Consider the following 14,714-nt stretch of genomic DNA (forward strand, 5'->3'; position numbering starts at 1 on the left):
AATCTGGAGAATGTCTGCTCAAGGTGAGTGAGGTGGTCAACCGCTTTCTTGCTCTTGACCACCATGTCGTCTATGTAGACTTCCATGGTGTCACCTAACATGTCAGTGACGAGTCATTGATAGGTCGCTCCAGTGTTCTTAAGGCCGATCGGGAGGACGTGTCGTAGTAAATTCCCTATTCTGTGATGAATGACGTTTTCTCTTGATCTTTTTCAGCGAGTGGGATCGGGTTGTATCCACTGTATGCATCCATAAATGATAGGAGCTCGTGGCCGCAGGTCTGGTCTACAAGTCGGTCTATTCTAGGTAAAGAGAAGCTATCTTTAGGTGTTTCTGGGTTGACATTGGTAAAGTCAACGCAGAGGTGAACTGTGTCATTCTTCTTTGGAACTGCTACTATGTTAGCGATCCACTCTGGGTAGTTGACCTTCCGGATAAAGTCGACTTGTTTGAGTTTGTCGACCTCATCATTGATTGCTTTTTGAAATCTCAGGGATAACTTCTGAGGTCGTTACCGAACTGGCCTAGCATTAGGGTTGACATTTAACCTATGACATACAACACTAGGATCTAAACTAGGCACATCGATATACGACCAAGCGAAAACATCTTTATTCATTGATAAAAAGTTTACAAGATAGGCCTTGAGTGTAGGGTCAAGGTTAGCCCCCATATAGACGAACTTGGGACCGTCTTCTGTTCCTAAGTTCACTCGCTCCTTTTCTTCAATTTGAACTGCTTCTTTTGAAGATGAGGCAACCTCTGGGGAACTGGTCTCTGGTGGTGTTTTGTCGATTTGAGGAATGGAGGTCTTGGCAATAGGAGTTGGAGCGACCTCTGTGGTTACGACAAAAGGGGCTGATATGACCTCTGTGGTCATGACAACAGGGGCTGGTGCGACCTCTGGAATATGTACTGGTGAGCTAACAAGTGTTGGGGTGACCCCTGGGGTCCTGACTGGTGGATTAACAGGAACATGGGCGACCTCTGGGGTCCTGACTGACGAATGGACTTTTTTGATAAATCCCCCAGTGTTCTGCTTTGGTGCTTTGGATTTAACCTCAGCGATTAAATCTTTGGCCATTGTGTAGCTGGTGGGCTCGCTCCTAGTGCTGATAGACGGGTCAGTGGACTTGTTCGCTGAGAGCATCTAATTACAGTGATAAGCCTCGAGCTGATTGCTGTGAAGCTCTATCATACCCCTAGGGCTAGGAAAGCGGAGTACCTGATGTAGTGGTGATGGTATAGCTTGCATTTGGTGGATCCAACGCCGTCCTAAGATGGCATTATAGGACGAGTGGATGTCTAGAACGCTGAAACGTATATTGAAGCTAACTTTGTCCTCCCTGGATCCAACAGAGACTGGGAGTATAATGTCACCAATTGGGTTGGCTTTAGAGCTATTGAACCTATAGAGAGGAGCTATTGGATCTATGAAGACTGATTTAGGCAGGTTCATCTCTTTGATGGTATGGTAGAACAAGATGTCACACGAACTACGAGGATCTATTAGGACATGTTTAACTGTCCAGTCACTGATTTTGACATGGACCACTAGGGCATCATTATGAGGAAGGCAAACCTTGTTGAGGTCGGCCTCTGTGAAAATTATATCACCGAAGCACGACAACCGAATGCGCGGGCAGGTGCGATCTGCGGAAGAGAACGGTAGACTTCTTGAAAAAAGCCACGCCTCCTTTTTTCTAGAGGATGCAATGTAATCATCCCCGAACGTGATCATATGTATCGCTCGTCATTATATCTGCGTCGACAAGTGCTACTTGCGCCATGGCGGAAACGGTTGATCCAGCGGGGCCCCTCGCTATGAGGGCGAGCTTGGACACTTAGGCGATTATGGCGAGGTGGAGATCTACTCTGTTCCCTGCGAGCCATGAGCTTATGGCGCAGGTCGCCATCAGCAATATTGGTGTAATGGTTGAGATGCCCTGATTCGATGAGGTCTTGGAGGTAGTGCTTGAGCCCCCAACACTCATCGGTCTCATGACATTTTGCTCGGTGGAAGGCACAGTAAGGCTTGTCAGGTCGATCTCCTGGTTGCCGTACGTCAGGTTGGTAATATGCAGCTCTCTTGATCTTGTCCAGTATGTAACTTGGAGATTGGGTGAGTACAGCGAACTCGTGGTTGTTGCTTGGTCTGTTCCCAGTCTTCTGTCATTGTTGTCTGGGTCGCTTTTTTTAAGCTAGGTGGTCATCAGAGATCGCTGCAACTTCTTGTTCTTCTATTAAACCATGACGTTTCAGGCATTCTTGTAACTTGATGTACTTGTCTATTCGAGCGTACGGCTCAGACAAAGTTTATGGTCGCTCTTTCATGAGCGATCTGGATAGCACTGTGTTGCGCACTCGGCAGGTGTTGGAGAATGCCAATGTGGCAAACGACTCTTTGAGGCCGCTTTCCATGCCAAGTAGTTCGGTCTTGAACCAACCTAAGAAGGCGCGGATTGTTTCATTTTCACCAAGTGAAAGCTAGAATAGTAAATCTAGATCTGTTTTTTTACGCCTGTTATGGACGTACTGGCTAGCAAATAGGTCAGTGAGATTCTCGAAGTTCTTTATCGAGTCTGGCTCGAGTGAAAAGAACCAATCGAGAGCGCCATCTTGCAGGCTGATAGGAAACAAACGACAATAGAGATGATCGAACTCCTGGGCATTATAGAGGGCGAGGCTCTGAATGTAATGTTGACCTAGACACGTGCTGTCATCGTACATTGTGAAATTTTGTTAGACGAAATCTGGAGGAGAGGATTTACTGAGTACCTCAGCTGTGAAAAGAGATGCGCGGTATGTCTTTAACATCTTCTGAACGATCTGGGTGGCGTCCTTCTTGATTGCGCTCTGATCTATTCTTTGTGAAAGCTCGTTAATCTGCTGATTTACTTCATTGATACCGTCCTCTGCTAACGCAAGGTGGAGTTTGTGCGTCCACTTGTGCTTTCAAAGCAACATTCGCCTGCCTAAGCAAGGTGATGTGCTCATTCATTGTTCCTAACTGATTTGCTAACCCCTGGATCTGAACTTCGAGGCTTGCCATGCTTCGTGGGCTTGGGTATTTTTGTTTTTGTAAAGTGATTTCTCAAGAAATCAAGACCACAGACGACGCCAATGTAAAGGAGCATTTTGGTTATCCCTTACAAAATGTGATAAGGGAAAAGAAAGGGTTTGGAAATGGGAAAGACATAGTTCGTTGTTAAGCAAACTGCCTACGTATCTATCTCTCGATTTTGGGGGGAGAGAATAATTAGGTCTGGCGTAGTTCATGTAAGGGGTATTTATAACTGGTGAACGTGGAGATCTATCCAACACGTGTACTGACAAACACAAATATATGGTTGAGATTGAGAAGGAGTATTGGAATGGTGTTGGTAGGAATTCTATAATGATGGAGAGTGGTTACAGTGGCTTATAATTTGCAGTGATGGAATGTGTAAGTATGGCTTTGGCAATGATTGCTTCTAGAAGATAGGTTGTGTCACGAGATAGAACACTCTGTGTGAGGATGTGCGAGTCGATCTATTCTGGAGCGATCTCGTAGTTCGGGTGTGTGAGTTAATGATGTAGGTTGCTCTGAAGGCAGTTCAGATAACGAGAATAGAAATCGGTGTGGTATTTCCACTATGCTGGACACGTGCTTGATATTCCTGAATGAGGATATCACTCCCTCACACTAGCTGCTAAAATTAATTCAAGACCCATAACGACACTAACTCCTTTATCATCCCCACATACACCAATTAGGATCAGGATCTTACTTGATCTATGAGTTAAAATTCATATTCATATTCTTTTACAAATGTTTCGAGATATAGTTGTATGAATTCCAAATGTCACTATTTCTATCGGTTCTCAATAAGCCCAGAACATTGCTCCAAAAGAAATTTATACGCGAATTCATGAAGGGAATACTTTGGTGGTTGACAAAAGATTGGACTACCTATGAATTGAATGGTTTGAGTTAGGGGTGGGCAATGGGCCGGGTCGGGCTAGCCCGGCCCTAAACATTTAAAGCCTTCGGATATTGTAATTGATCGGTCGGTCACAAGTGTTCTCTTCTCGACCACGACCCTAGCCCTCTTTAAGGGCTTTAGGGTCGGGCTTTGGGCGGGCCTATATATTTTTTTTTTACTACATCGCTTTTAAAACTCATTTATATTCTAAAAGGAAACAATAATCTACAAACTCAAAGTCCAAGTTTCTAGTAATAATTGGATAAGTCCAAAAATTTAAAATGCACATCCACAATCTAATGAATCAAGTACAAGAGTTCGAATTTGTTCTTCCTTTACTCAAACCTAAAACAAATTACATTTTTTTAATGAAATACATAGACAAATAATTATATTATCATTTTAAGGTTGTAATAAGTAATAGATATCCGGTCATTTAAAACATAATAGTTTTGGTTGATAGGGTCATGGAAGTTGTTAAACTATTTGTAATATCATAAATTATTTTTATAATAGATTCAAACAAATATAATATTACCTTTCTTCTAATTTAAAAGTGATTCCCTTTGTATATGGAAATGAAAATATTATTTTGAACAAGTGATGGAGAAAGGTTTGAGATTACAAATGTCATTTTTTATCGACAAAGGGTGTTTTTGGTTATATGTACAAAATGTCGGTTTTGGAGATTTTCTTTTTTGGTGTGGTGGAACGGAAGGAAACCTTTAGTTTTAGACTTGGCTTGGATGTGAATAAAAATATAATTTATAAGATAAATAAGTGAGAAAAGAAATTGTTAACAATAAGTTATGGACTTTGACTTGATGATTAAAGGAATAAAAGTATTATTTTTAACGAGTGCTCATCTCCTTTTATCATCCAAGTTTTTGTTATATAAAACAAGTTATCAGGATCTTACTTGATAAATTATGAGTTAAAATATTTTAATTGAAAATATTTAACAAAAAGAGTTGGACATTATGGTATTGTGATTTATAGTGAATAGTATGTAAAGTTCCAAAGGGTCACTGGTTAGGGCTTATCGGTTATGTTTTAAAATCTTAAGCCCAGAACATTGCTCCTAAACTCTATAGGGGCTTTAGTCATGTGAGGGCTTTATAGGGTGGTTGACAAAAGATTGGACTACCTATGAATTGAATGGTTTGAGTGGTCTCAGGGACATAGTCACGTCGAGTTTGTTTAGGTTAGAAGCTGAGAAATAGTGGTTTGAGTGGTAGTTATACCACGTAAAGTATACGTATCTCGCTAGTACGATATATTGCGATATCTGCCGGAACCGGGTTCGTGGTGTCGGGATATAAGTCTAAACCGAGATTTTCCTAAACATTTTGTTAACGTTTAAAAATTTCCAGTTTTAGATAACAAAATCATAGCCCTCTCTTAAGTAATTAATAACAGATAAAAACAAAAAAAGGAATAAAAAACAAGCCCAGTTCCATACTCATTCTTCTTCAAACTTTTCTAAAACATTTCCCAAATCCCGGTTTCCCCCTCAACCCTTCTCCCCTCTATGAGCTAGATAGCGAGGGGTAGAGATGGAAACAAGTGAAGAAATCGAAGCAGTGTTAGAGAAAATATGGGACATACATGACAAACTAAGCGATGCAATTCATTCAATTTCAAGATCTCATTTCCTTAACACTGTCAAAACCCTTAAAAAAACCGACGATATTTTCTTTACCGATAAAAGTAATAAATCTCGTGATAGGAGTAGTGGGTATGTGTTTATGAAAGATGTCAGAATGGTTGCTGATGAGTCAGCAATTGCCGAAGCCAAAAGTTTGAATGCTATTAGGACTGCTCTTGAGAATCTTGAAGACCAGCTTGAGTTTTTTCATGTAAGTTTTTTCTTTCTAGGCTTCATTTGTTTTTTTTTTATGTACTTAAAATCTTGCTCTTTTTGTGTGTTCAATGAGCGGTCGGATATTATTGTAGTGAATGTGTTTACTGTAATAGATTCAAATGTATGTGTCTAGAATTGTGTGCTTAAAAATCACTGGTTTGAATGGTTTGGTTAATTGGCCACTGAAAAAGAATGCAGCGGTTATATTGGTAGCAACTAACAGATCAAGTTGCATATGATTTCATTAATTGCCAAGGTTTTATGATTTGTATAATTTCATCGTCCCAACTAGAGTTTTTTGTATGTACTCCTGGAGTTTGTAAAATGCATCCTGAGTTCCCGACTCAATTAAGGCATATCAGGTTGTTTGCTCATATCTCTAGAACTTTAGAAACTTATTTGAATATTGAGATCGTCCATGGAACAAATGATAGCCGAGGCACCTTAGGTTGCTTCTGGAAATCCGGTGATTTCCTAAACAATTATAGCATTACCCGCATCTCAAGCAGTCACATAGCAAACTACTTTTGTTCTATTGATAGTTTGGTGCCATTTCAAAGACCTTCAAGGGTGCTTTCCAGAATGCCTGTCCTTTTTTAAAAAGAGAATGCGTTTAAGTGGCCATTTTGCATTATGAAAGAGTTAAATTCTTTTCTACCATAGGGTCAATTGTATTGTATCAAGGATAATGGTCTGTGCTACTGTGAAATGTGAATAAAAAAGAAATAGAACCCAACTTTTGGATCAAACCTTACGGTATTTAGAGATTTTTTGAGAAGAAGTATAAATGATTTCCTTTACACCTGAAATGCACATTCTCACAGCTTTGTGCAGTGATGAATGATGATGTGGGTCACTTTTGATCACTCAACCCGCTTTGGGTTGAATGAAGTCGGTGTTGATGTAAACTTTGAAGAAATGACAGTGGAAAATCTTGGTAAGCACATCAGATGCAAAGAAATTAATGACCAACTATTATTTACAGATCATGCGTTTTGTTTTCTTCATTTACAATTTGTGTACAACTAGAAGAAGAGAGGAAAGGCGACAATACCAATTCAGGAATTTGGTACTGGATTGCCCTCGTGTGATAATGGTTGACTCCGGGGGAATTATATTATAGGGATGTAATTTTCTTTGTTTTATCTGTTTGCTTCCTTTTGGTTGCAGAACTTGTGATGTTCTCACTCACTATCTGTAACCGTGCATTGCACTTCCTTTCTACTGAAATCTACTTATCCAAAAAAAAAAACTATAGAAGAAGAGAGGATATTTTATATCTGGAGGCCACCTTTGAGGATGAGAAAAAAATATATAAACAAGAATGCTGAGAGTTTGGGACTTCATAGTTTATGATAATTTTTATATTTCTCGCAGGGAATACGATCAACAATCTAATTTGATGTTAAACCTTGTTATTATCTGCATATTGTAATTGATATCTTTTGAAAGACTTCTTTTGAGATTAAGACTAATGAATGAAGAAGGAAGTCCTTGATTTTTCTCTTAATTACTGTTTCCTTGATATAGTGATCTTTAGTAATTCAGTGCGTTGAAAGGTAAGATAATTGCTTAAGTGTTTCCTATGATGAGATGCAGATTGGGCGAGTAGTTATGTTTTTTTTTTAATCTTAAAGGACGATGATGTTGTAATTATTATTTGCAGGATTGTTTCAGATCCCACCTTTATGATTATACTAATCAGTTTTTTCCCTGCACAAACTTAGCTGGTTAGGTTATTTCTTTGTGTCTTCTTGGTGTATGTTGGGATTCTTTGTTCTTGTCATTTGGAGTACCATCTTTGTGTACCTGGGCTCTACGCCTCTACCTTCCTTGTAAAGGCGGTAGCGCTTCCTTATTGCCTTGTAAAGGCGGTAGTGCTTGTAGTTGGGCTCCCATTCAGGCTGTATGCATGCAACTTCTGGATAGTCAATAGTCTATTTTATTGTAGTCGACCTGATTTCATTATTTTAATGATATTTCATTTTAACGATCTTAATTGTTTACACAGTCGTGTTTATGGAGAATACATGACACAAAGTACTTCATATGTTATCTGGTTGTGTACTTATTAGTTATTACGTAACAAAAGTTGGTTGTTGACCCTACATCATTTGACTTCTTCTGATTGGAATTTGGATGACCAATCTGCGACTGCGCTATTTGTTTATGATGACTATATGTGCACCTGTGTTTTAGTTTAAATTTGTGATGGTTCTGCATATCATTTTTCAGATAAATATTATCAAAATTTACTATTTCATATATGAAGAAGCATGTCATCACCAGGATTCTACCAATTCTTCCTTCACCCCCTTCTTTTACCCTTCACACTTTTCCTTCTATGTGTTCACTAATTGTAATTTCCTTGGCCATTGGCAGAAATTTTTGTATCATTGATCACATGCTTTAATCATTCTATGTTATTAAGTTTCCTGGGGTTGTTATTTTTCTATCGTATTACTTTCATGGTATTAGCTTATCTCAGTACTTGCCTATAACGCAATGCTACAGCTGCGAGAGTTAGCTTCTAATGCAGGGTCTTCCTTCAAGTAGTAGTGTTTAACATCTATAATGCTTTACATTCTCTTCTGGCTTGGTATTGATTCTACGCTAAGTATAAATGTTCTATAATGTGCAGACTGTTCAGTTGCAACAGCGGGCCGAAAGAGATGCTGCTATTGCACGGTTAGAGCAGAGCCGCATTGTTCTTGCAATGAGACTAGCTGATCACCATGGTAAGAAGTACAAAGTCATTGAAGAGGCTCTGGCATTTGTGGGTGATGTACAAAATGCTGGCCGTTTTATTTCACCAGAAAATCTATTTGAATCACCTAGAAGTCAATCTGGTGATATCTCGAAGAGTCACGAGAGGAAGAGGTCTAGCATTCTGATGCGAGTTCTGTCATCTAGTTTTACCTTTGCTAAGAGATCTCTCAACTTGGAGCAAATGGGTGGCGTGTTAGGCCATGCTGCATTGGTGGCTGTGAGCATGTTTGCTTTGTTGCAGTTTCAACAAGTATCCTCCAGAAATAGTTTTGTTGTAGAATCTCCACAGATGGAAGGGGATATCTTTTATGGTAAGAGTAGTAAAATATCTCAGAGGGAGGTTTCTTCATCTAATGGTTTTGTTAAGAATTTGGATGTGCTAGCCGCCCGAGGGTAAGTTAGGAAACCTTTCTCTTTTTGGTGACAAGTTGTGCTTGTTTTTGTTGTTTTGACCTTAACAGATAGGTGTAGTGTTGTGTTGCGTACAAATGAAGTTTACTCTTGTTATTGATGGATTTTTTTACCACGAAATATTGTGTGCTGTGGTCTAGGACACTTCCAATTTCGAAGCGATATGAAGGCATAATTGATGTTAAATTCTTTTTCCCCATTATGGATTTTTAAATGCATTCTTCGAAAACCCTCTAGGTGTATAATTCTTTTGCTCAAGTGACATTAGGTGGACGCTGAGTGGAACTCACAGAGTCACAGTATAGAAGAATTCTCTTCAAGTACTAGCAAGACCAGATACTTGGTAGAAGTTTCTCTGCAGTATTGGGTTGACAGTTGCATGCTATAGATTAGTAAGGTTGTTGCTTCTCGGTCTCGTAACATTTTTTTATGCGTATATCTGTTATTCTTTTTGTTAGGATGGGTACTGGCATCTTTGAAGAAGTTTTTGCGGTGTGGAGACAAGGACTGATAATTGGACTTTTGTAATAATAGCTGCAAGTTTTCACTTGACCAAGCTCGCATGTGATTTTAAAAAGTCAGAACTCCTACTCCGCAGCACACTGAAAGAGATAAAGTTGGTGCTATACTGCTACCTCGATGAAACTGATTTTTCACAATCTGACAGTACATACCTTAATGGTCCTACCTACCGAAGAAATCAGAGCATTCACAACCATAGAAATATCAAGTATACAGGTAGACCATGTGATTTTCTTTGTTGGCACAACGAGATGTCATCTCCTATAGTCCTATTGTAGGATTGTTTGGTGAAATTTGCGCAACTGCCTAAATGAGTTGCTTCCATGTCCCAAGAATGGAGATAGGATGATAGTGACTATAAACTAATAATTTCATTAGGCCTTTAAATGGGTCTGGTTTGGAGCCTTGGATGACTAGGCCCAAATTATTAATGTGAGTTATGAAAGCATTAACTTTTTAAATGTAGTAGTCAATAGAAGCAGATACCCCAACAAAATAGTGCCCGCCCCACGCCAAGAATGTCAATCTGTAGTTCTGTACTTTCGTATATTTTAATGGCTCTGCGAAGGAATATTATATATAAGTGTGCACCAAGAAAAAGGTGCTTAAAAAGAATGAAGTATGATCTGGCACGTTTATATTCCCAGTTTGATTGATGTAAACAGAAACAAAATACGACATCAGACATTCGTTCGAGTCTTAGAGATAAGAAACCGAAAAAGAAAAGAAAACACAAATCAAACTTCTAAGGCTAAAAAGACATAATTTGTGCTTTCAGATTCTAAAGAATGTATTAGAAGAAGAATTAAAATCTCTAGATCAGAAAATGTTATTGTTAGCGCAATGGGCACGTATACAAAATTGCAAACTACAAGATACAGTATATTCGACCAAAAAACAAGTAGAAAGTATACAACTCACAACTGAGACTAACAGTCGTAACAAGTATTCAAGTCTTACTAAGTTTGTTACTAAGTTGATTACATTGCCATAAAAACATATCTGAACTGATCAATTATACTTCCTCTTTACTACTCCTAAAGACCATTTTAGAAAAAACATTAAACTCCGAATCATTTTCTGATTTTCAAAATCAATATAAAATCAATATATGGATCCCACACCAATGAGTGTAAACACAATTCTCATACGCAATGTAAAAAACGGTTAATCATAATCAAAGTATTAAACAAAACTGAACCCCCCGAGTAATGTTAATGTCATCAATAAGAATCTTAAGTCTTAAGTTTTAACTCATCGACAATGACAACGTTAGTAGACAAGAATACGGTAACACGGTACTTTGACCCAAAAATTAAAAGGGTACTTTAGTCAAACCTCCGTAACTCCTTGTGGTGTTTATCACTCCATTCACTATTTTGTGTGAACTGAACTGAGCACACACACACACACTGACACACAGTCACACACACACACCTACACCAACAAAACAAATCGAGTGTGTTTTGCCAGTCTGTAAATACTAAAAATTCATTTTTCTCCGAGTATATAGTGTTTCTTTTTTTTAGTTTTTGGATAATAATAATAATAATCGTAGCTGGTAAAGCAAAAGTTGTTTGTTGTTCTACACTTTGTATCACTCCACTCCCTAGACTTGTCGTTGGGACTTGGGAGAGATTTTCGGTCTAGTCCAAAATGTAAGTAGCTGAAATTAACATTTGATCAGATCTTATAGTAAACTCTAATTTGTTGGTTGGTGCAACTTTATGCTGTGTTGGAAATAGAAAAGATAATTTTTTTATTTTGCTTTTGGAATCATTGTTCTTTAGCTGCTTTATTGTTCAAGTAGCCGTTGGTAAAAAAAATTGAGATCTGTTATATTCTTTAGATTCAAAGTGGTTAAACAAGTTTGGGAGTAGTGTGATGGGTGAGCATTATTTTGTTTAATTTGTTTTCTTGGAGTTGAATTTGGGATTGTAGAGTCATCGATGAGGCTTTTACTGAGTCTCTCGATGTTTGTTTCATTGCTTTGGATGATATGGTTAATTGAGGTTAGAGCACAATCTCCACCTGGTACTTCTGGAGTTGCGGGTCGGTCACTTGATGTACTTCTACAGGATTATGCTTATAGGGCATTTGATCGTCCGAGGGTAAAGACGGGTGATGTGTACAATGGGACAGTTCCTTCGAATTTGACTGGTATTAGGATTTCCGCAATGCGGCTTAGGAGTGGGAGTTTTTATTCCAGAGGTGTGAGGTATTGGGAGTTTGAGATTCCAAATGCAGTGGTTGTGAGGCCTTATGTTCAAAGGCTTGTTCTTGTTTATCAAAATTTGGGGAATTTGTCTTTGAGTTATTATCCGTTATCCGGTTATACTTACTTGACTCCAGTGGTGGGTGTTCTTGCTTATGATGCTATTAATTTATCTGCTGTCAACTTACCCGAATTGAATTTGAGTGCACGGGGTAGGCCAATCTTGATCAATTTTAGTCTAGTGGAATCAGTGCCCGATGGGTTAAGTGCGCAATGTGTTTGGATTGATTTTAATGGTTTGCCACAATTCACTCAACCAGTATCAAGCAATGTCTGTTCAACTTTGAATCAGGGGCATTTCGCAATTGTGGCTGAGCAAACTGCCCTGTCACCGGCACCAGTGTCTCCTTCACCTACTGGTGAAGTGCCAAACGTGCCAACTGGTGGTACTAGAAATGAGGGAAACAAGTCTAAGGTGTGGATAATTGTGGGTTCAGTGGTTGGTGGGTTTGTATTGTTGGTATTGTTGGGTTTCTTGAGCTTTTGGGTGCAAAGATATAAGAGCAGAAAGAAGATGCACCAGATGGAAAAGGCAGCTGAAGTGGGGGAAGCTCTTCACATGGCTTCAGTTGGGAATACAAGAGCCCCAGTTGCAATGGGAACGAGAACACAACCGGTACTGGAGAATGAATATGTGCCTTAGATTCTTTTTTCTTTTCTTTTTTTTTCTTTTTCCCTTTCTTTTTGTACAACCCACCTACCATTCATATTCAGTTTAATTCTTGAAATTGTGATTTCTTCCTGTGTCCTTCAACTGTATCTTCTTTGGTTTTGGTGCTTCTGCTAGCATGATACATTTAGTACAAGAATTAACTTTTAGCATTCTACTATGCCTTTTGAGTTAGAATTTGTTGATATGTGCATATGTTCCTTCATCTGTTTTCTGCTTTGTAGAAACCAGTAAACTTTTTACTCTGGTTTCGCATTGTACACAAGGCATTCTATATGCCAAAAGATTCAATAAAGAAGGATGAATTGTGGACTTGTGCACAGATACACCTGTTTAAATGGTGAGTCTGCTTTTGTTAACTTATACCAGGTTCATGTCAACTTAGAAATATTTGGTTGTTTTGCTTGACATAACTTATTCGAGGGTTGCATAATGCGAATTGTGGTGTTATCACTCATGTACACTCCTTTGGGTCATCACTTAATTGCCTAATTAGCAAAACCAGAGCATTGTGCTTGAAGAGCCATGCATAAATTATATTGGGGTGAAAGGCTAAATAATCACAAACTTTTCATGTCATTACACGGTAATTATATTGACCAAACAGAAATGGGTCCTGTGCTGCATATATACTATACATATGCAAGCTGTGTTTCCTTAAAGATGCCGGGTTAGCATTTCTCTTTATCACAGATTGTAGATCTGAATAATCTATGTAGATTGTTGTTAATATTAAGCAGAAGTAGAGGTTGCAGGTAATCAGTTTTTTTCTGGAAAAGGGTTACAGATCATCTGTTACATACCGAAGGACAGTAAGCACCCAAGATGGGTGGCATCAGCAGTCCCATGCTACCATGGCAATAGTCCCTCCCTCTAATAGGCACGCCTTACTCAGTCCTTCCCTTTGTCTCCTTCTGCATATTATTAGGTAAATTTCTCAATATTGGGACAATAAGCACCCACTATAGATATTTGTGCCGGGTAAATCCCTCGATCTTTCCCAATTGTTTCTCGATCATTTCTCATAGAATGAATCAAAACCATATTTTTGGATTTCCTTTCTGGAAAGGTACAGTAGGACTGCAGTCATGGAAACAAGCGGCACTGGCATGTTCTTTTTCAAAGAAGGAAATCACTTCGCAGATTTGGATTTGTTTCAGTGTAACCAATATTACTGCAGGATTTGAGTCCTCATGGGGGAATTAATTCTGCATTCTACGAAGTAAGCCTTTGTTCTTATTTGTACCTAATGTGTGTACATATGTATGTACTGTTGGTTATTTATTAATTTTACTGTTTTGAAGTTTCCATTACTGAAATGGTAAATGCAGAACTTTGAGCATACCGGGAGTCCAGGAGGAGGTTTTCTGTGAACCATGGAAGGATGGGCAAGAGGAATTCCGACGGTATAATCATTTTCTACTAAATTTTTATGAGCTTTTATCTGAAATAATGATCTCTATTTACTTATATAAGCTTATACCATGAACAAAGACAGTACAGATGAATTTTCAGAGAATATTAAAACACTATCAAGTGTATACTACACAACTTTTTTGCTTGGTAAAACATGGTTAAAGAAGCCATTGTAGCATGATCCTGGTGAACTTGCAAATATGAAAGTAAGCAGCTGATATTTGTCCTTTTTCTGTACTAATCACAGGAGTCGCTGTTTATGCTTCACATTGATTGAATACTATATGATTTATTGAAATTGCGCGTTCTGTGTTAACTTTCTCTTTTTTTGTTCCTTGAGAGTTGAAACTCTTCTGGCAATGTTTACTGACCTTACAAAAAATAACCTTTCCAGATTTGATAGCCCCAGTGGTTTCATACTTACATGCTGAATGTATGTCATTGCCGGGAGGGAGAGTGGAACAATTCTCCAAAATAATGGGCATCTGCAGATTTCTTCAATGAGCCAACATTGATGCCTATTGTAAGTACCTTGAATTTCCATTTTGTTCCTTGAGAGTTGAGACTCTTCAGGTAATGTTTACTAACCTTACAAAAAATAACCTTTCCAGATGTGACTGCTCCAGTGGTTTCATACTTATATGCTGAATGTATGTCATTGCCTGGAGAGTGGAACAATTCTCCAAAATAATAGACGTCTGTAGATTTCGTCAATGAGCCAACATTGATGCCTATCGTAAGTACCTTGAATTTCCATTAACGACAGACAGGTGGGGACGTAGAACTTTCTATAAACTTGTATAGGGGTGCTTCTGTAATTCT

At 38.6% G+C, this 14,714-nt stretch overlaps 2 protein-coding genes across 2 annotated transcripts; both read left to right on the forward strand.

Moving 5' to 3' along the window:
* The first annotated feature begins 5,342 nt into the window (after nucleotides 1-5,342).
* Nucleotides 5,343-9,195, forward strand: PDV1 (plastid division1). Its single transcript, XM_086563808.1, has 2 exons — nucleotides 5,343-5,824; nucleotides 8,471-9,195. The coding sequence occupies exons 1-2, from the start codon at nucleotides 5,522-5,524 to the stop codon at nucleotides 8,993-8,995; spliced, it is 828 nt and encodes a 275-aa protein (XP_086419934.1). The 5' UTR covers nucleotides 5,343-5,521; the 3' UTR covers nucleotides 8,996-9,195.
* A 1,705-nt stretch (nucleotides 9,196-10,900) lies between these two features.
* On the forward strand, nucleotides 10,901-12,798 carry LOC147495203 (uncharacterized). Its single transcript, XM_086563807.1, has one exon. The coding sequence runs from the start codon at nucleotides 11,481-11,483 to the stop codon at nucleotides 12,447-12,449; it is 969 nt and encodes a 322-aa protein (XP_086419933.1). The 5' UTR covers nucleotides 10,901-11,480; the 3' UTR covers nucleotides 12,450-12,798.
* Nucleotides 12,799-14,714: the final 1,916 nt, after the last annotated feature.

This window comes from Coptis chinensis, chromosome 6, assembly GCF_015680905.1.
Source record: "Coptis chinensis isolate HL-2020 chromosome 6, ASM1568090v1, whole genome shotgun sequence".
In the NCBI taxonomy this organism is placed as follows: domain Eukaryota; kingdom Viridiplantae; phylum Streptophyta; class Magnoliopsida; order Ranunculales; family Ranunculaceae; genus Coptis; species Coptis chinensis.

Excerpts from the sequence above, each read along its gene's own strand:
- PDV1 (XM_086563808.1), top strand. The coding sequence starts at position 5,522 with ATGGAAACAAGTGAAGAAATCGAAGCAGTGTTAGAGAAAATATGGGAC. Across the intron at positions 5,825-8,470 it reads ACCAGCTTGAGTTTTTTCAT|ACTGTTCAGTTGCAACAGCG; the intron begins GTAAGTTTTTTC and ends TATAATGTGCAG.
- LOC147495203 (XM_086563807.1), top strand. The coding sequence starts at position 11,481 with ATGAGGCTTTTACTGAGTCTCTCGATGTTTGTTTCATTGCTTTGGATG.